The sequence below is a fragment of the Lipotes vexillifer genome, unplaced genomic scaffold (genome assembly GCF_000442215.2).
Source record: "Lipotes vexillifer unplaced genomic scaffold, Lipotes_vexillifer_v1.1 scaffold821, whole genome shotgun sequence".
NCBI classification, from domain to species: Eukaryota; Metazoa; Chordata; class Mammalia; order Artiodactyla; family Lipotidae; genus Lipotes; species Lipotes vexillifer.
In genome coordinates this window covers 613,122-635,912 of record NW_006799328.1, presented here as the reverse complement: position 1 = coordinate 635,912, position 22,791 = coordinate 613,122, and the positions used below count along the sequence as shown (strand labels likewise).

The window sequence follows — 22,791 nt, the reverse complement described above, 5'->3', positions numbered from 1 at the left end:
AAAAAAAAAAAAAAAAAAAAAAAAAAAAAAAAAAAAAAGCTATTCATAAATATGCTGTGACTGTCAGGGTTGGCCAACTTTTCTGTAAAGGGACAAATAGTAAATATTTTCAACTCTCACATGTTCTTATCTTTCTTATTTCTTTTTTTTGTGGGGGAGGAGGACTGGGGAAGACTCCTTTTATAAAAATATAAAAACCATTCTTGGCACAGATGCCATACAAGAAAGAACAAGTTGTGGGCCAGATTTGCCAGTGGGCTATAGTCTGCCAACCCTAGGACCCTTCCCTTTCAAAGTAGCTATTCATTCCTATTTGCTTCAAAATATTAAAAATGAAAGAATTTTTAAATGCCCAACACTACATTTTCCAAAGGAATTAATTTCATTAAAAGCAAGGGTATACCTATAGTAATATAAAAGACTAGACTATCTATTTCACAATTTAAATATAAATCATTCCCATACACATTGAACGTGCTAGAATCAGAGTTCGATCTGCCAAATTCAAGAATCTTATCACTCAAAAAAATAAAACCCTAGATCCCAGTGAATTTTCCACAAGTTAAAGACAGCATAATAAACTTTCCAGGCAAAAAAAAAAATACTGTGTGAAATGAATTAAAATATATTCTTTGTCAACTGAAAGGTCAATTACTCTTTAAAACTGCATGAGAACTTTTGTCGTTTTTTGGGAGGGTGGGTGGGGGGTAAAAGACATGCAACCTAGAAACATGAGAATGTAGTTTACTTTCCACTGAATGCTACAGATATTCATCCTTGGAGGTACTATATTTTAAAATATAAAGATTACTACATGATCGAGGTGGTATAAGATTAGACCTTAACAGACTGTACTCATGAATTAAACACTACAATTTTGTATTTTAGATTTCTAAATGAAATACAAATCACAGGGGAGGAAATTAAATGCTTGAGTTCAGCTAATATGGGACCCAATCTTACTCAATCATCCATTGGTTAGATCTCAGTGTTTTCTGGAACACCACTGGTTATTTGCAGGGGAAAAGGTCAAAAGCCCAAACAATACTCCTAATCTCACAGCACTTAAGATCTAAGCCACATATTTGGCACTTGATTATACTTAGGTCAAATGCAATACATACTGTGATGTGGCATAGTATTACTTAATTCCTGCAATGATTTAAAATGTTTATTCCCACCTAAAATGTAAGTAACCTTAAAGGAATTTTTGTCACTCTCAGTACCAAGCATAATGCTAAAATATGTAGGTACACAAATATTTCTTAAATAAATGAATGAAATTAATTAATATACAAATATGCTCTCTTCCAGGGTGAACTAACCTAGCACTAAGCCTTTAAATATGGCAATTAAAGACACCTTTTCCTGTCAATTATTTCTCTAAAATCGGTCATTTTTTATTTCCAGGACCAGCACCCTAGTTCAAGCTTTATCTCCTCAAATTAGATGTATATATCATGGATTCTTCACTATTCTAAACTGCATTTTACATAATATACTGCCACTTTAATCTTCCTAATGCAAACCTTTGCTCATGCCATGCCCGAGCTAAAAATCCCTCTAAGATTCTCCACTGCTTTACACAAAGTCTGTGCTGTTCAGTGTTTCTAGGGAGTTTATCCAAGGCCTGCTCTCAACCTGCCTCTCCAACCTCACATTCACTGTCTCCTAGGCATACCGAAGATTCTGTTCATGTCTGTACTTTTTGCTTTCACATATGTCAAAATGCTATGCTTCTTACTTTCTACTCTTGCAAATCCCACTAACTCTTTCAAACCTTCCCAAACTTGGTCATTGGAAAATGAACTGAAACTAGCATTTACCAGAGACCCACTGCATGGAACTCTCTGACAGACCCACAAAGATGAGTAAGAATTGAGCTTCTCAGAGGAATTTACAGTCACTAGAGAAGACACATGTAACTATAATTTAATATGGAATATCATAAATGACACTAAAAACGTGTAAGTAGAATTATAGTGGAATTCTGTAGTCAGGGAACAAGAGATTACTTCTGACTGGGGAGAGGTAGAGGTATCATGAGAAAAACATCATTTAAACTGATAGCTGAACCTTGGCTTCAAAAGGCAGAGATGGGGGCTTCCCTGGTGGCGCAGTGGTTGGGAATCCGCCTGCCAATGCAGGGGACGCAGGTTCGTGCCCCAGTCCGGGAGGATCCCACATGCCGTGGAGCGGCTGGGCCCGTGAGCCATGGCCGCTGGGCCTGCACATCCAGAGCCTGTGCTCCGCAATGGGAGAGGCCACAACGGTAAGAGGCCCACGTACAGCAAAAAAAAAAAAAAGGCAGAGATGGGAAGGACTTCACAAGTAATGGAAATAGCTCAATAAAAGATACTCGAAACCTACAGCAATCAATGCTCTTACAATTCATTTGGAAATTCATCACGTACTGTTTTGAAGTTGTCTAGGTCATTTTTTGGTCTTTTTTTTTCTTTTTTAGAATTTAATTTTTTTTCCAGTTGTATTGAGATATAAATGACATACAGTACTGTAATAAGTTTTGGTGTCCAGTATCTAGGTCATTTTTTGTTTAGCTAATACTGCATATATTTATACCCTTGGTAGGGCCTGGTCTAATAGGAGAGATGAGATATAAACTTGTAAAATAAGGGGAGTAACAGTAATTATCTTGCATGGTTATTGTAACAAGTGAGGTAACATGTATGCAAAAGTGGCTATTACATAACAGATGCTTGAAAAAGGATAGTTTCCTTCATTTCTGGTACCTAGCTCTTTGTTACAGGCAGTTCTAAAATGACCCCTAAGATTCCTGCCTCCTGGTATAAACACCCTATAAAGTCCCTACACTTGAGTGTGGGTGGGACATATGAATATGATGGATGTCATGGCTGTGATCACGCTGTGTTACATAGCAAAGGTGAAGGGATGCTGCAGATATAAAATCCCTAACCACTTTGGCTTTAAGTTAATCAAAGGGAGTCTATCCCAGATGAGCCTGACCTAATCAGGTAAATCCTTAAAAGAGGCCTTGGGCCTTCCCTTAGAGAGATTCTCCTGCTGGCCTTGAAGCAAGCCCCCATGAGTGCTACAACTGCAAAGAAATAAATTCTGTGAGCTCTGAAGGGAACCCCAAGTCTTAGATGAGACTGAAGCCCCAACCAAAACTTTGATTGCAGCTTCATGAGACCACGAACAGAGGACCCAGCTAAGCCATGCCCAGACTCTCGATCCATGGAAACTGTGAGATAATAAATGTGTGTTACTTTAAGGTGCTAAATTTTTTTGTAACTTGTTATGGAGCAATATAAAGCTAATTAATACACTCTCTCCCTCTACTTTCTCTCAAACACCTTCCCTTATCAAATGTATTTTTAAATCATTTTAATTTGTTGAAACAGATAATGTAAAAATGCAAGAATGAAACAACAATATTATAAAGTCCTTTCTTCCCTCTCACTCACTTTCTCTCTCTCTCTCATACACATGCATGCGTGTGCACACACACACACACACACACCAATTTTATAAATACAGAAAGTATCTGATTGGAAAAGAAACAGTATCTAGCCTACCAATATTATTTTATTGGAACATATTTCCTCATCTGTAAAATGATATAATAGTATTGACATTATAGGGTTGATAAAAGGATTAAATGAATTAAAGTTGGTAGGCAATTTAAATCCTTGTTACTGGTGTGACCAAGAGCAATGGCATCTGGTAGAAGATTTTTATTTTTTTTAATAAGACTTCATTTAAACAAGATCTCCAGGTAATACATGTGCACATTTAAAGTTTAAGAAGCACTTCATTAATAAGCACTTATCACTCATGTAAGTGCAATATGATTATATTTCTTAAAAAACTCATTTCTTTTCTATACTCTCTATTTTCTTTTCATTTGAATATAAAGAAATTTCATTTGCAAACTGATTTCTATAGTAAAAGCTGTTTGTGATTATCTTTTCTCTAATCAGACTATGAATTAAGAAATTAAAAGAAAATAAACCTCTAGTTGAGTTTGAGACTATTTTGCTCTCTACTCAAAATGAGTTAGAAGTAGTATTAGACCACTAACGGTCACTCAGATCAAGGGGAAAATTTTTTTTTCTAAATAGCATTTAACCAATCCAAATACAAAAACAAAAAATGCAGATTACACAAAACATGAAAAGTACAACCAAGTGTGAAGCTTGCCTAATATTACTGTGAATCTGGTCTTTTACAATTACTTGGGCATGTGTCTTAAAGGAAATCACACTGTATTTGCCAACCACTGCCTTCTTGTAACTTACGATCCATTTTACAAGTAACTAAATACGATTCTAGGTCAACAAACAGAAAGCCAGTTTGAAATCCAAAGGAAGCAATACCAAGTGCACCCTAAGTTTCAAGAGCAGGAGCAATTCAGAACTTGTGGGAGTATATAAACATGACAAAGTAGTTTAAAGACAATCCCTATAGGGCTTCCTTGGTAGCGCAGTGGTTAAGAATCTGCCTGCCAAGGCAGGGGACACAGGTTTGAGCCCTGGTCCAGGAGGATCCCACATGCTGTAGAGCAGCTAAGCCCGTGGGCCACAACTACTGAGCCTGTGCTCTAGAGCCCACAAGCCACAACTACTGAGCCCACGTGCCTATAGCCCGTGCTCCTCAACAAGAGAAGCCACCACAATGAGAAGCCCCCGCTCGCCGCAACTAAAGAAAGTCTGCATGCACCAACAAATACCCAATGCAGCCAAAAATAAAATAATTTTTTAAAAATAATAATAATCCCTATAATGTTGCATTGATGGACTTAACTTTCTGCTAAGATTCCTTGCATTCAAATTAATACACTTTAACACACTTCACTTTTTGAACAGCATTTGAAAAATATGCAAAGGTACCTTAATTCATTTTATTTTAGATATTTCCCAGGTAATTAAGAGCAACTTTAGTCCTTTTAAATCTGCATCCCTTTTTAGTTAAATTACAGGCTAAAGGTAAGACAATTTAGAGTGACTTGAACTTCCACTTTTGCTTTGACAGGCAAATTGCTGAAAATAATTAAATAAAAGAATACTCCAATTCCCCCCAGCAGGAACACATTTCTATGCCACCTCCAATTCTAACTTTTGATATTTGCGTTGACAGAAATGTCAATTACAGAACTAATAATAAAGTGTATTGAAAATGTATGAAGTGTCTGATCTATAAAAGAAAAGAAACTATTACTTCCTACTCTGTGATTTTCGTAGCTTTTTTAATACAGGTGATGGCTAATAGATTTTCAAAAGACAAGGTGACATTTCAAACAGTGAAAAACTGTTAAGAACAGAAGTGAAAAATTTTTAGGGAAAAACAGAAATCTGATGACTTGTTCTTATTCAGACCATATATAAGAATGAGAAATTGGGCTTCCCTGGTGGCGCAGTGGTTGAGGGTCAGCCTGCCGATGCAGGGGACGCGGGTTTGTGCCCCAGTCCGGGAGGATCCCGCATACCACGATACGGCTGGGCCCGTGGGCCGTGGCCACTGGGCCTGTGCGTCTGGAGCCTGTGCTCTGCAGTGGCAGAGGCCACAGCAGTGAGAGGCCCGCATACCACAAAAAAAAAAAAAAAAGAATGAGAAATTGAAATTTTTATGTATGTTTTTCATATTTTCAATTGCAATTCCATAAATGTTACCTCTTTTTTTCTAGTCTTTCTCAGTATGAAATCATTTTGAAGCAATGTAAAAGGAAAAATATTTATTCATTTATTACTATTTTATTATAATAAATATATTTATATTTATTATTTATTCCTTCATTTATTATTTTTCATATTGTTTACTGAATCTCATTGAGAAGGTGGCATTTGAGGAAAGATTAGAAAGAGAGGAAGGAGAGACCCATGTGGCAATCTAGGAAACAAGGAGTTCCAGCCAGAGGGTACAGCAAGTGCAACAGCTAGAAGGCAGAGTACACCTGGTGTGTTTGAAGAATAGCAAAGGACAAGAGTGGAATTTGTGGGGCAGAAAGTGACAGGAAATGATGTCAGAAAGGTTAAAAGCAGAGAGCAAAATCACAGACAGCCTTGTAAACTATGGTAAAGAACTTTGGCAAGTGAAATGAAAAGCCAACTGAGGATTTTTAGAAGAGAAGAAATGTGATCTGACGGATTTCAAAAGGATGACTATGGTGATATGGAATACAGACTAAGGGGTTGTGGACAAGGGCGGAAGGCAGCAGACCCGTTAGGAGGTACTGTAATAATCCAGTACAAGAAATGACAGGGCCAGAGAGAGGTGAGATTCTGGATTCTAAGATTTGGTGCCTCGGAGTTGCCACTTGCTGACAGGGGAAGACTAAAGGCTTGGTTGTGGGAGAATCAGCCTTCACCCATATACTCCACCTGGAACACATCCTGTCCGTAGAATAGAAAAGAGAGAAGCAAAACCATCGTACGCATGCAAGGCCTCATGTCCAGCATGGATCTGACTAGCTAGGAACCCCTCTGGTCTGAGTGTGTGCACAGCCTTGCATGTGTACACAGCCTCCCAGACCACCAGTGATATGTAGAATCTAATGAGGCCCATTCATTCCTTAAATCTCCTTATTAAAATTCTGGTCAATCTGTGGCTTTCCCCAACCAGAATTACAACCTCATGCTACTTAAAACATTGGTCTTCCCATTCTTTTGCCATAAAAAAATCACTATTGTTTCCAACAACATTCTAGAAATATGGGGTTTTTCTACATTTGCTCCAAATCAAGTGAGTCCCTTCCACGGGTGAAAACAAAGCTACTAGTTTTCACAGCTTACCCCACCCTAGCAAAACCACCACATAATAACCAGTGGTGGGAATGAGAAGAATGGGAGCAGCCTCAAGCACTAAAACACCACAGACTGTTCTCACCCAAGGTTCAGTGGTTTTTCTTAAATAAATGCTTCTCAATTTTTTATATAATTTGATCACTTTCTCAAGACCTTAACTGGCTGTTTTCTGACAATTTTATTGACATTTATGATTGCTTTCTGATGAGCAGATTTGCCAAGCTCCTCACCCAAGTCATTCTGCACTAAACACATTTTAAATGTAATTTGCCTGAGCAACCTACTAAAAAATGTCATAGAAAATATTTTTAAACATTTCTAAGTACGGAAATTGCCAGTATGCTAAAATCACTATTTTCTTTTGACTGTTAACATGCCTTTGTTGAAGAGCTTACTCAGGTGACCTTAAGTAGAAAAGCCTCTAAGCAGAGTAAATAGCATTTGCAAAGACACAGAAGCACGTCAGGGAACTGCATGCATTTTGTTAAGTGTTAGGTTAAGTGTTGGGTGGGTAACTATTTTTAGCTCTCCCTTTCCTACTACAGATGAGCTCAAATCTCTTACACCCTAAAAATGCCCTTTGTTGGCCAGATGCAACCCAATGTTTTTACTCCAATCTCTTTTCTCACCTTCTCCATCAACCTTCTTGAAAGAATAGTTTGAACACTATTCAAACTTCTCCCCTTCCTCACCTCTAGTCAGTCCTCAATCCACTACAATAAGGCTTCCTTCCCAACTTTACTAAAATTACCCTCAGAGGGGTTCAGTAATCTCTCAGATTTACCAAATCCAATGAACAATTTTTGGTCCTTATCATACTGAAACTCTTGCTCCATTTGTCAATACTGCACATCTCTCTTTCCTTCTGAATCTCCACTCCTTAGTCTATTACTACATTGTCTTAGCTCTCCTCATATTGTTCTGATCATTTTTCTGCAGAGAAGTCCTTTAGCTGCACTTAAAGGATCTCTTAATCTCTACTTCTAAACCCCCCCTCCCACATTTCTCCCAAGGAAATTTCAGCCATTATCACTGCTTCACACTGATGACTCTCAAACCTTTATCTCCAGTTGTAAAACTTCTCTCACAATTTAAGACTATTTCTAATAACTGAAAAGTATTTCCACTTTAATGTTCCACAGTGAGTTCAAATTCATCAGTGTCTGAAACTGAATGAATCTTACCCCCACCCCCAAACCGACTCTTCCCAGGGGTTCCCTATCTCATTTGTTGGCATCCACATCATCCAGTCACCTCAGCTACAAACCTAGATTGAATTTATGATTCTTTCTCCTCCCTTCTCTTCTGCTGCCCATGACATCCAATTGAGTTACAAGCCCCACTGCTTTAACCTCAGGAATATTCTCAAATCTCTTTTATCCCTCATTCCTTACATTTTGAGGTAGTCATTTTGACACAACTGTGTCAAAAGAACTTTGTCAAAATGGCTATGTCAGAAATGAAGCTTGACAGCATAGCACAGGGAGATGGGCTTGGTGCTTTGTGACCACCTGGAGGGGTGGGAGAGGGAGGGTGGGAGGGAGGCTCAAGAGGGAGGGGGTATGGGGACACGTGTATGCATATGGCTGATTCGCTTTGTTGTGCAACAGAAACTAACACGGTATTGTGAAGCAATTATACTCCAATAAAGATCTATTAAAGAAAAAAAGAAATGAAGCTTAAGCCCAATTTAGCTCTCTGCCAAGACTGGAAAATGATGGCCTATCCAATACTTCCTACATGATTTTAAGATCCTGGCAGTGAATGTTTCTAAATATTTTGCTGATTAAAGCCATGGCCGCTGAGCCTGCATGCCCGGAGCCTGTGCTCCTCAACGGGAGAGGCCACAACAGTGAGGGGCCCGCATACCGCAAAAAAATATATATATATATGATCTAGAACATGTAAGATCTACAATATCTTGTCTGTAAAGGGAATACTAAAAATACTACCTTTTAAGCAATTAGAAGCAGAGTTACAATTCAGTGGTTTAAAGAACAATACAGGCATGCTTCATTTTATTGGTCTTTGCTTTACTGCTCTTGGCACACATTGTGAACTTTACAAATTGAAGGTTAGTAGCAATGCTGGGTCCAGCAAGTCTATCAGCAGCATTTTTCCAATAGCATTTGCTCACTTCAAGTCTCTGTGTCACATTTTGGTAATTCTCACAATATTTCAAACTTTTTCATTATTATTACATTTGTTATGGTGATCTGTGATCAATGATTTGATGTTACTATTGCAAAAAAGATTACAACTTGCTGAAGGCTCAGGTGATGGTTAGCATTTTTTAGCAAAAAAGTATTTTTTAATTAAGGTATGTATACTGTTTTTAGCTATAATGCTATTGCACACTTAATAGACTACAGTGTAGTGTAAACATAACTTTTATATGCACTGGGAAACCAAAAAATTCATGTGGCTCACTTTATTATGATATGCTTCATTGCAGTGGTCTGGAACAGAACCCACAATACCTCCAAGGTATGCCTGTACTTTGATTTTGTGTGTCATAAAAATTCATGCACTTTAGGGTAAGACTGCCATAGGTTTGAATTCTGTAGATTATACTTTTTTAGCCCTATGACCTCGAATAATTTACTTAAAATTTTTTTAGTCTATTTCCTCACATGTAATATAAAGACGATAATAGTCATTTCTCAGGACTAATGTGAGTAAAATATGAAACTAGGTCTATTAAATATCAAATACATTATATACACAAAGCAGATATTTAATCCATTTTGGTTATCCTTCTTTTAAGTTAGTGAATAGAAGTGAAGAATTTTTATTTACTAAATTAGAATAAAAGGCATAATTATGTGGTACTAAATTGTATAATATATTTTTACTGAGTAGGGCTGAATCATTTTATTATTTTTCTTCTTTCCCAATTCTAGCTCCATATATTTTTTCATTTCTAAAGGAAATGGCATTTTTGCAAGACATTATCTGAAATCTTGTGTTCAAGTAACTTTCTAGTAGATACTTGTCACACCTATTTATTCTTCTTCCTGAGCACACAGCTCAATTATATTCCCCAACCACCCCTGTGGTTCGTGTTTAGCAGAAAAGAATGTGCACAGCTTCCATGTCTGGCCCAAAATTCTCCTTCATGTGATCTATGTCTTTTCCTCTTCATGTTGGCTGGGATAGAGATGACAAAAGTGTTCCCGGAAGTCATATAAAATATAATGGAGTCACACAATGGAAGTAAGGGCTGAACTCTGTGATCACTAGAATACTAAGGAAGTGAATGTTCTGTAACTCCAAGGCTAGGACATAAAAGGCACTGCAACTTCCACCTTGGTTTCAGGGATTGCCATCTGGGGAAAGCTAACAATTATATCATAAGGACACCCAACCAGAAACATGGAGAGGCCTATGTGGAGAGGAAGTGAAGTTTCTTGCCAACCGCCAGCAACGTTTTGGCAGCTATGTGAATCAGCCCCTTGGAAGCTCCTCCAAGCTTTCAGTCCCATCCAATGAAGTCTTCAGATAACTATATCCCCCAGATAATATCTGACTCTTCCTAAGAAACTCTTAGCCAGAATTGACCAGACAAGCCTAATTCCTGACCCACAGAAACCATGAGATAATAAGTGATTTTTAAGTCAAAAAAAAAAAAATTACTTCCAACCACATGTAAAAATTTAAATAGATCACAGACAAATCATTAAGGAGAAAAACTGACAGGGAATTCCCTGGCGGTCCAGTGGTTAGGACTCCATGCTTCCACTGCAGGGGCCCATGTTCGATCCCGGGTCAGGGAACTAAGATCCCTCAAGCTGCACGGCACAGCCAAAAAAAAAAACAAAAATGACAAATTAGACTTCACAAAAATTAAACTTTTGTTTCTCAAAAGACAATGTTCATTTCTTTTTATGGCTGAGTAATATTCCATTGTATATATGTGCCACATCTTCTTTATCCATTCATCTGTCGATGGACACTTATATTGCTTCCATGTCCTGGCTATTGTAAATAGAGCTGCAGTTGAACATTGGGTACATGACTCTTTTTGAGTTATGGTTTTCTCAGGGTATATGCCCAGTAGTGGGATTGCTGGTGGTGAGGTGGATGGACCTAAAGTCTTTCATACAGAGTGAAGTAAGTCAGAATGAGAAAAACAAATATCATATGCTAACACATATATATGGAACCCAACCCCCCCAAAAAATAAAAAGTGGTTATGAAGAACCTAGGGGCAGGATGGGAATAAAGACGCAGACATAGAGAATGAACTTGAGGACACTGAGAGGGGGAAGGGTAAGCTGGGACGAAGTGAGAGAGTGGCATGGACTTATATATACTACCAAATGTAAAATAGATAGCTAGTGGGAAGCAGCCGCACAGCACAGGGAGATCAGCTCCATGCTTTGTGACCACCTAGAGGAGTGGGATAGGAAGGGTGGGAGGGAGGGAGACGCAAGAGGGAAGAGATATGGGAGCATATGTATATGTATAACTGATTCACTTTGTTATAAAGCAGAAACTAACACACCATTGTAAAGCAATTATACTCCAATAAAGATGTTAAAAAAAAAAAGATATTGTTCAGAAAATGAAAAGGCAAACTACAGAGAGGAAGAAAATATTTGCAAAACATACCCAATAAAGGACCTTTGCCAACGTATATAAAGAAATCTTAAAAATCAACAAAGAAAAAAAAATCAACAAGGAGACAAATAACCCAATTTTAAAATGGGCAACAGATGTGAATACAGTCTTGACCAAGAAGATAAACAGATGGCAAATACCATAGAAAAAGATGCACGACAGAATTAGTCATTAGAGAAATTCAACTTAATATCACAAGAAATGATTATACACCCTCTAGAATGGCTAAAATTTTAAAAACTGACAATGTCGAATGTTGATAAGGATACAAAGCAACTGACTCATCAGTAAGGAAAATGTCACAGCTACTTTGAAAAACAGCTCAGTTGTTTCCTACAAAGTTATCAACATACACTTACTGTAAGACATAGCCATTCCACTCCTAGGTGTTTACCGAAGAGAAATGAAAGCACATATTCACCAAAAACTCATACTCAAAGGTTCATAGCAGCTGTATTCCTAATAGCCAATAGCTAAAAACAACTAAAAGGTCCATTAACTGGTGAATAGACAGATAAACAAATTGTGGCATATCTTTACAACAGATTACTACTAACAATAAAAAGGAACCACCTATTGATACAACATACATAAATCTCAAAAGTATTACGTGATGTGAAAGATGATATATAGCAATACAAAAGTCTGTACTATATGATTCATTTTATATGAAATTGTAGAAAAGGCAAAACATGGTGATGGAACACAGATCGGTGATTGACAAAGACCACAAGTGAGGGGAAAAGATGGACTGTAAAGGGGCATGAGGGAAATTTGACCAGGGGGAGGGTGGAGGGAGGGGTGGTTAATGGAAATGTTTTATATCATGATTCTTGCAGTAGTTATACAGATGTATATCCACTTGTCAAAATTTGATGAACCATACACTTAAAACATGTACATTCTATTGTATGTAATTTATACCTTCATAAATTTTTTAAATGAAACAGAATAATGTCTAGCATACTAAGCACTCAACAAATATTAGCTAAAAATAACTTATTTTTATGGCAATCAAAGAAAGGAATGGTTTCATAGAGAGAAAGACTGAGAATTCTAAAATGCCCTTTTCAAAGATAACATAAATTAAGAAATTTTCTTTTAATAAACCCTACCCTGTAAGCAGATAATATAAAGGTTAAAAGTAAAGATGTGCCATTTAGCTCTAATTTCTATAAAAAGTACTGAGCACAGAGCCAAATGAAGTGTGACTCTCGTGAGGTTGGTTAGCACCTCTCAGCAGCATTCAAGTACAAACAGAGCAGATACCAGCTAGTATTTCAAAAAAGTGAATGGTAAGTGAAAAGGCAACAACAAAAAACAAGTCAGAACTGAATAATGTCAAATGAGGGGTATGACATGACATATCACTGAAATTCTAAAAACACTTGAGAGAATTTGAAAGTTCTCATTAAACACTTTAAAAGTACTTAAAATAAGGAGCAAGACAACAAAGTTAGGCTGTCAAATTTAAATAATTGTATAAGTGGGACTGGGGAGTATTCAACCAAGGAACCAAATAGACCAAATTCTCTTCTGCATCTAGTAGAATCTAGTCTAAGAGTAGCAGCAACTACAGAGAATCACCACTCCTTGCTTTATCCCTCCCATAGGTGCGCGCACACGCACACACACACACACACACACACACACACCACACATCGTTGAGGATTATTAAGTAAAGCAGCTATGTAAAGAGAGGGAACTGAATAAATTTCACTTCTTACCCTCTTCTGCTTCATCCTCCTGGGGTGACAATGGGCCCCCTCCACTAGTAGGAGTGATTGGTTCCTCCTTCTCAGACTCTCGCTGTAGACTCACCACCTCATATATTGCATCTCCAGCATTGGTATGGCCTTTTCCCTCAGACTGAGAAAGATATAAACACGTTTCAACATTAGAAATTTTTTTTTTTTTTTTTTTTTTTGCGTTACGCGGGCCTCTCACTGTTGTGGCCTCTCCTGTTGCGGAGCACAGGCTCCAGATGCGCAGGCTCAGCAGCCATGGCTCACGGGCCTAGCCGCTCCGCGGCACATGGGATCTTCCCGGACCGGGGCACGAACCCACGTCCCCTGCATCGGCAGGCGGACTCTCAACCACTGTGCCATCAGGGAAGCCCCAACATTAGAAATTTGAAGGAGGGACTTCCCTGTGGTCCAGTGGTTAAGACTCCATGCTCCCAATGCAAGGGGCCCAGATTCAATCCCTGGTTAGGGAACTAGATCCCACATGCTGCAACTAAGACCCAGTGCAGCCAAATAAACAAATGTTTTTTCTTTAAAAAGGGAATTTGAAGAAAACATTGAAAGATAGTATATTTCAGTGGTCCTTAAAAAGAGCTAAAATGAAGAGCAGCATGTCATGTTTGATCTACAGCATGTCTGAAGTTGAGAAAAATTTTTAAAGTATATTGTTCTTCACATAGTATTCTAAATGTACGGTTCTTTTAGTATTATTTTAACCAGTACAATGAAACCTACTAACCATTTTGAGAAAACTCAATTTCTTTTATCAGAAAAACCTGAGACAGCACAGATTCCAGGGCAGACAGAGAAGCAAGTGATGCTGGATTCTCAGGACTGACTACCTTGCTCTGAGGTAAAGAGATACCAGCTATATCCATCAGCTAATTCATGGAAGTAGATATTTATCACCTTATAAATGGTTTATATTCTAAATGGCCATTGGTTAAGGAGGAAAAATTAAGGCAACAGCCAATTAACCAACCTAGCACGGCCTACAAAGCCCTAAATAAATTGGACCTTGCCTCTCTCTCAAGCCTCATCTCACACCCAAAGACTGTTACTACATTTCAGCCACTCTGGCCTTGTTTCAGCTCTGGGAACTTTAAATTCTTTCCCCACTCAAGGTCTTGGGACATCCTTTTCTTTCTGCCAATACAGCTTTTCCTCCTACTCTTTGCTAACTCCCATCAATCCTGGATCCTTACCTCCTAATGTCACTTTACAAAGAAGCTAAACGAAGTTTCCATGTTTTTGATTCCCAGCAAACCCTGTCCTTCTCCTTCACTGCACTTACTACAATATAACTACATATAATTCTTATTATTATATTTATTTGTTTAATGGCTATCTCATCCAGAAGAGAGGAAGCATTACATGTGCAAGGATTATGTTGACTTTCAATCAGAAATGATATGGTATCTGACACATAGAAGGTACTCAACAAATGAGTGGAATGAATGACTAGACTAATGGTAAAATATGAATTTTAGAGTCAAATAGATCTGAGTCTGAACTCAAACTTCACTACTAATAAGAGTGTGCTCTTGGACAAAATACTTAACTTTGCTGAGTCACAGTATCTATATCAATAAAATGGAAATAAACCACCTTAAAATTATTAAGAAGATTAAATATAACAATACTTTGAATGTAAACCAAAGTGCCTGGAACAAATTTATACTAATATTATTATTATTTCAATGTTTGTACCACCATACTAGACTCTAAAGAAAACAAAATAAGAATAATATAAATCTAACTTTACACCTAAAGGAACTAGAGAAAGAGGAACAAACGAAACCCAAAGTTAGTAGAAGGAAAGAAATCATAAAGAACAGAGCAGAAATAAATGAAATAGAAAGAAAGAAAACAATAGCAAAGATCAATAAAATTAAAAGCTGGTCCTTTGAGAAGATAAACAAAATTGATAAACCATTAGCTAGACTCATCAAGAGAAAGAGGAAGAGGACTCAAATCAATAAAATTAGAAATGATAAAGGAGAAGTTACAACAGACAGCACAGAAATACAAAGCATCCTAAGAGACTACTACAAGAAACTCTATGCGAATAAAATGGACAACCTGGAAGAAATGGACAAATTCTTAGAAAGGTATAACCTTCCAAGACTGAACCAGGAAGAAATAGAAAATATGAACAGACCAATCACAAGTAATGAAATTGAAATTGTGATTAAAAATCTTCCAACAGGGCTTCCCTGGTGGTGCAGTGGTTGAGAGTCTGCCTGCTAATTCAGGGAACACGGGTTCGAGCCCTGGTCTGGGAGGATCCCACATGTCGCGGAGCAACTAGGCCCGTGAGCCACAGCTACTGAGCCTGCGCGTCTGGAGCCTGTGCTCCGCGGCAAGAGAGGCCGCGACAGTGAGAGGCCCGCGCACCACGATGAAGAGTCGTCCCCACTTGCCACAACTAGAGAAAGCCCTCGCACAGAAACGAAGACGCAACACAGCAAAAATAAATAAATTAATAAACTCCCACCCCCAACATCTTAAAAAAAAAAATCTTCCAACAAACAAAAGTCCAGGACCAGATGGCTTCACAGGTGAATTCTATCAAACTCTTCCAAACAATTGCAAATAAAGGAACACTCCCAAACTCATTCTATGAGGTCACCATTACCCTGATACCAAAACCAGACAAAGATACTACAAAAAAAGAAAATTACAGACCAATATCACTCATGAATATAGATGCAAAAATCCTCCACAAAATACTAGCAAACAGAATCCAACATGGATCATACACCATGATCAAGTGGATTCATCCCAGGGATGCAAGGATTCTTCAATATACGCAAATCAATCAATGTGATACACCATATTAACAAACTGAAGAAAAACCATATGATCAACTCAATAGATGCAGAAAAAGCTCTTGACAAAATTCAACACCCATTTATGATAAAAAATCACCAGAAAGTGGGCACAGAGGGAACCTACTTCAACATAATAAAGGCCACATATTACAAACCCACAGCAAACATCACTTTCAATGGTGAAAAACTGAAAGCATTTCCTCTAAGATCAGGAGCAAGATAAGGATGTCCACTCTCGCCACTATTATTCAACATAGTTTTGGAAGTCCTAGCCACAGCAATCAGAGAAGAAAAAGAAATAAAAGGAATACAAATTGGAAAAGAAGAAGTAAAACTATCACTGTTTGCAGATGACATGATACTATACATAGAGAATCCTAAAGATGCTACCAGAAAGCTACTAGAGCTAATCAATGAATTTGGTAAAGTTGCAGGATACAAAATTAATGCACAGAAATCTCTTGCATTCCTATACACTAATGATGAAAAATCTGAAAGAGAAATTAAGGAAACACTCCCATTTACCATTGCAACAAAAAGAATAAAATACCTAGGAATAAACCTACCTAGGGAGACAAAAGACCTGTGTGCAGAAAACTATAAGACACTGATGAAGGAAATTAAAGATGATACAAAGAGATGGAGAGATACACCATGTTCTTGGATTGTAAGAATCAATATTGTGAAAATGACTATACTACCCAAAGCAATCTACAGATTCAGTGCAACCCCTATCAAGTTACCAATGGCATTTTTTACAGAACTAGAATAAAAAATCTTAAAATTTGTATGAAGACACAAAAGAGCCTGAACAGTCAAAGCAGTCTTGAGGGGAAAAAAACGGAGCGGGAAGAATCAGACTCCCTGACTTCAGACTATACTACAAAGCTACAGTAATCAAGACAATATGGTACTAGCACAAAAACAGAAATATAGACCAATGGAACAGGATAGAAAGCCCAGAGATAAACCCACACACCTATGGTCAACTAATCTATGACAAAGGAGGCCAGGATATACAATGGAGAAAAGACAGCCTCTTCAATAAGTGGTGCTGGGAAAACTGGATAGCTACATGTGGAAGAATGAAATTAGAACACTCCCTAACACCATACACAAAGATAAACTCAAAATGGATTAGAGACCTAAATGTAAGACCAGACATTATACAACTCTTAGAGGAAAACATAGGAAGAACACTCTTTGATGTAAATCACAGCAAGATCATTTTTGATCCACCTCATAGAGTAATGGAAAGAATGGATTAATCTCCAAAATATATAAACAGCTCATGCAGCTCAATGTTAAAAAAAACAAACAACCCAATCCAAAAATGGGCAGAAGACCTAAATAGACATTTCTTCAAAGAAGACATACAGATGGACAAGAAGCATATGAAAAGCTGCTCAACATCACTAATTATTAGAGAAATGCAAATCAAAACTACAATGAGGTATCACCTCACACCAGTTAGAATGGGCATCATCAGAAAATCTACAAACAACAAATGCTGGAGAGGGTGTGGAGAAAAGGGAACCCTCTTGCACTGTTGGTGGGAATGTAAATTGATTGATACAGCCACTATGGAGAAGAGTATGGAGGTTCCTTAAAAAACCAAAAATAGAACTACCATAGGACCCAGCAATCCCACTACTAGGCATATACCCAGAGAAAACCATAATTCAAAAAGACACATGCACCCCAATGTTCACTGCAGCACTATTTACAATAGCCAGGTCATGGAAGCAACCTAAATGCCCATCAACAGACAAATGGATAAAGAAGATGTGGTACACATATATACAATGGAATATTACTCAGCCATAAGATGGAACGAAATTGGGTCATTTGTAGAGACATGGATGGATCTAGAGACTGTCATACAGAGTGAAGTAAGTCACAAAGAGAAAAACAAATATCATACATTAATGCATATATGTGGAATCTAGAAAAATGGTACAGATGAACCAGTCTGCAGGGCAGAAATAGAGACACAGATGTAGAGAACAAAGGTATGGACACCAAGGTGGGAAAGTGGCAGGGGTGGGGGGTGGTGGTGGTGGTGGGATTAATTGGGAGATTGGAATTGACATGTATACACTAATATGTATAAAATGGATAACTAATGAGAACCTGCTGTATAAAATAAATAAAATTCTAAAAATCAAAAAAAAAAGAATAATACAGGCATAGAGAAATAATATCTCTAATATCTACTTGTACTGTAATCCATTTAAATTATAAAAATAAAGCTACTTTAATTATTTACTGTTTTCAAGAATTATTTTTGAACCATAAATCAAATTTCGGGTACATTTTCAAATCATTTAGCAAATAATAAAATGTAAAACTGTCTACTACATTAAACATAGAAAAAAAAAGAAGAAGACAGCTGTGGAAAGTTAAATGGTTAGGTTTAAACCAACCAAATTTTTATTGCATTTCTGCTATATTTAAGAAACAAAGACCTCAATCCCTAGAGCAACCATTAAAATAATTATATAAAGAAATATAATAAAAGTGAAATACTAACTGTTCAAATAATCCAAAAGATGACAGCAAAGAAGAAATAAATGTAAAATAAGAAACAAGTAGGAAACAAATAATAAAATGGTAAACTTAAACATATCAATATTTATGTTAAATATAAACTGCCTAAACAATTAAACAACAAAATTCTCAGATTATGCTTAAAAAAAGACAACTATTTTCTGTCTACAAAAAAAACCCACTTTAAATATAGTGACATAGGCAAGTTGAAGGTAAAATGAGCTTAGAAGACATACCACAAAAACACTAATCAAAAGAAAGCTGAAGAGACTATATTAATAAAAGACAAAGCAGACTACCAAGCAAGAAAAAAAAAATCACTGCGTATAAAGAAGGACACTGCACCATGCTGAAAGGATCAATTCAACAAGAACACATAAGAATCTTGTAAGTGTATGCACCTAACAACAGGCTTTCAAATATATGAAGCAAAAAATTCATAGAAATGAAAGGAGAGGGACCAATTCACATTTATAATTGGAGATGCCAACATTCCTCTCACAGTAATGAAAAGAAGTTTACAAAAATTCAGCAATGTTATAGAAGAACTGAACACCATCAACAGCAGGATCTGATATTTATATACCACTCCACCAAATAACAGCAGAGTACACATTCTTTTCAAATGCACATGGAACATTCACCAAAACAAACCATTTCCTGGATTATAAAACAAACTTTAAGAAAATTTTTAAACATGAAATAATATGTTTAGTGACCGTGATACAAGTAAACTGGAAATCAACAACAGAAATACATCTGAAAAATCCCCAAATACTTGGGAATAAAATAACACACTTCTAAATACTCCATGGATCTAAGCCAAAGAGGAAGGCTCAAATTAGAAAATATTTTGAACTGAACAAAAATGAAAATACAATAAATCAAAATTAGTGGGATACATCTAAACAGTGTACATAGGGAGATTTAGAGCTATAAATGTTTATAAGTATTTCAAGTGAGACATCCAAAAATCAATAACCTAAACTTCCACCTTAAGAAACTAGGAAAAAAAGTGTAAAATAATCTAAAACTAGCAGAAGTGAGAAAATAAAGATAACAGCACAAATCAATAAAACCGGGGGCAGAAAAAATTAAAAATCAATGAAACCAAAAGGTAGTTCTTTACAAAGACCAATAAATTGATAAACCTCTAGCTAAATTCCCAAAGCAAAAAAGAAGATACAAATTACCAATACCAGGAACAAAAGAATGGATATCACTACAGACCCCATGACATCAAATGGATAATAAATAAATACTGCAAATGGCCCTATGCATATTAATTGGACAACTTAGAAAAAATGCACCAAGTTTAAGGTGTACAGCATAATGACCTGATACACTATATCAATGTATATTGCAAAATAACTACCACAGTAACATCCTTCAACTCACATAGTTACTCTTGGTAATTTACTGATTATACTTTTTTTTTTCAATTGAAGTATAGCTGATTTACAGTATTTCAGGTATACAGCAAAGTAATTCAGTATTATATGCGTGTGTGTGTGTGTGTGTGTATGTACATATATATATACTTTTCCAGATTTCTTTCCATTATACGTTATTACAAGATATTGAATATAGTTCCCTGTGCTATACAGTAGGTCCTTGTTTTTATCTAATTTATACAGTAGCGTGTATCTGCTAATTCCCAAATTCCCAATTTATCCATCCCAACTGATTATACTTTTAAATAGGTTCAAATCAACATGCATCTTCAAAAGGGAATTTTCCTTTTATGCTTTTTAACTCTAATAACTGATAAAAGACTTTGCCTCCAACTGAAAGGAATGTTAAGGCACCTGAAAGCAAAGAAGAGATTTGGGAGGAGGATAAAAAAAAAGTTATTCTAACATTAAACCTATATTTAGCCCAGAGCCCATAAAAAGCCTAAATGAGGCCTGTGCTAGGATCTAAGAGAGGGCAGCAACTTCTACTTCCAGCCTGGCTCATGCTCTCCTAGAGAGGAAAGAAAAGATGGCTCACTTTCCGCTATTAAGGGCCAAGCCACAGGAGCTTCTGAGAGAAGATAAGACTGTGATGACCTTTTGTCATTCCCTAAAACCTACACTTTTCTTCAGACAAGCCTCCTCCTTCTAAACTATCTCTTGACTGAAAACACAAAACCGGATGATGGCCTTTGGAGAACAGACTTGTCAAGAGAGGAGCTTTTCCTCCCCTTTAACACTTGACCTCCAGTCTTACTTTAGGTCTCTTGGACATTATGACTCTGCCTCTCATTTCTCTATGACTTCCCCTTGTAGGGGAGCAAAATTTGCCACCCCAAAATGTCTCTTTGGCATGCAAATTATTTAGAAATGGGACAAATCAAGGCCAAAAAGACTCAGGAAACATCTTTGACCTTCCCCCTAACTGCCTAAATTTAGATAGAGGGCCTGTTCCTGGAACAGAGCTGCAATAAGAGATGTCTGCAAAGGATAACGGGCTAGGTGTGATGGGGGAAACTCAGCAGGGCCTCGAGATCACAGTCCATTCTGTGTCCCATTGTCTCTGCATGGCCCAGCAAACATCTATTTACCAAATATTTTCTTTTCCATCTCCATGTGAACTGCCTTTTTTCCCTTTGAAGTTCCAAAACACTACCCCCAACATCCTCTTTTGTCTTCAACTGAAGATGGTATTGAAGGAAGGGTTTCAGCCATTTTGGAGAATTACTCAGTTTTCCTGGGTCTCTACCATGTATACATGTTACTAAACTTTTGTTTGATTTTCTCCTGTTAATCTATCTCATGTCAATGTAATTCTTAGGCCAGCCAGAAGAACCTAAAAGAGTAGAGGAAAATTTCTTCCACCCTAACACCCTTCTCACCTGTTTCATGAGACTTCTCTTTTCTGAAGGTAAATTTTGTTCCTAGCAGATGCAAAAAAAAAAAACCCAAAAAACAGGTAAAGTATTTGGAACACTGCTCAGCACATAGTAAGTGCTATGGAAGTGTTACTTCTGGTACTGTTTTGTGCTGTTAAATGATATAACACTTTGAGGCATGAGATAGTCTAACCTGTGGTACAATACGAAGAATAACTAAGAAGCAAAAGTGGTTTCCACATCCTATTCTGGTGCTCTTCTAGAAATCTTTCTGGGCAAATAATTATGTTAATAACAATAAGGATAGCAAGCATTCAATCCTGGCAACAACCCAAGCTCATCCCTTGAAAGGTCTTTTTCCCCCAGATCTTCATTTGGTAAGTCCCCTCTTGTCACTCAGACCTTAGACATTTAAATGTCACTTTCTTACAGAGGCTTTCCTTGACCACCCAATATCCACCAAGTCATCATAGCACTCTGTTACTATCTTCTATCTTGCCATTTGTTTGCCTGCCCGTCTGTCCCCTCCATGTATCCTCCATACATAGAATGTAAGCTTCATGAAGCAGGGACTTCATCTGCAGCATTTACCACTATATCCCCTACATCTACAATAGTAATCTGTCAGAGCGGGCACTTAATAAATGTTGATTTAATTAATAAGTAAATGAGCAAACAACGCTACATGGTAGGTATTATGTTTACCTCCATTTTCCATATGAAGAAGCTGAAGCTCATGGACACAACTACCAAAGGACAGAATGGGGAACTAGCCTCATGCCTACTATCAGAATCAAATCATTAACACTTGGGGTTACCCTTTTGTGTCACTTTACAGTCTACAAAGTGATAGCACAGACAGTATCTTACATGCTAAAATATACTGCAGGGGAGCAGAATTTGTCACCCCCAAATATGCCACATTAGCATGAAACCGAGCAGGACCCTGTGGGGCCCTCTAGGGCAGGGGTCTCCAATCCCCGTACTAGTCCGCAGCCTGTCAGGAGCTGGGCCGCACAGCAGAAGGTGAGCAATGGGTGAGTGAGTGAAGCTTCCTCTGCTGCTCCCCATCGCTCCCCATTGCTCCCCATCGTTTTCATTACCGCCTGAACCATCCCCCCACCCCCACCCTGGTCCGTGGAAAAACTGTCTTCCACGAAACCGGTCCTGGGTGCCAAAAAGGTTGGGGACCGCTGCTCCAGGGTACAAATCCTTTCCGTGTTCCCCATTTCTTGTTTGTAGGAAATAAGCTTCATTCAGCCTCCCAGATCTTCCCTGAGTACCAAACAGTTACTAATTAGGGAAGGGTGGGAATGCAGAAACAAATGAGGAACAGTCAAGAAACAACAGTGCAGCATGGGACAGAGATGTGGTTCCTCCTCAAGGAATATACATAACAACATATCTTTGAGTTCTTCAGCAGG

The 22,791-nt window shown here is 37.5% G+C and overlaps 1 protein-coding gene across 1 annotated transcript in view; it reads right to left on the bottom strand.

Moving 5' to 3' along the window:
* The window catches only part of LOC103089250 (rab GTPase-activating protein 1-like), a gene marked incomplete at its 3' end in the record, with an annotated part of 136,319 nt that overhangs the window by 51,554 nt on the left and 61,974 nt on the right, over positions 1-22,791 (bottom strand). The window contains exon 10 of the mRNA XM_007471609.1: positions 13,133-13,274. Within this exon, the coding sequence (XP_007471671.1) occupies positions 13,133-13,274 (142 nt within the window). The remainder of the gene's footprint in view (positions 1-13,132; positions 13,275-22,791) is intronic.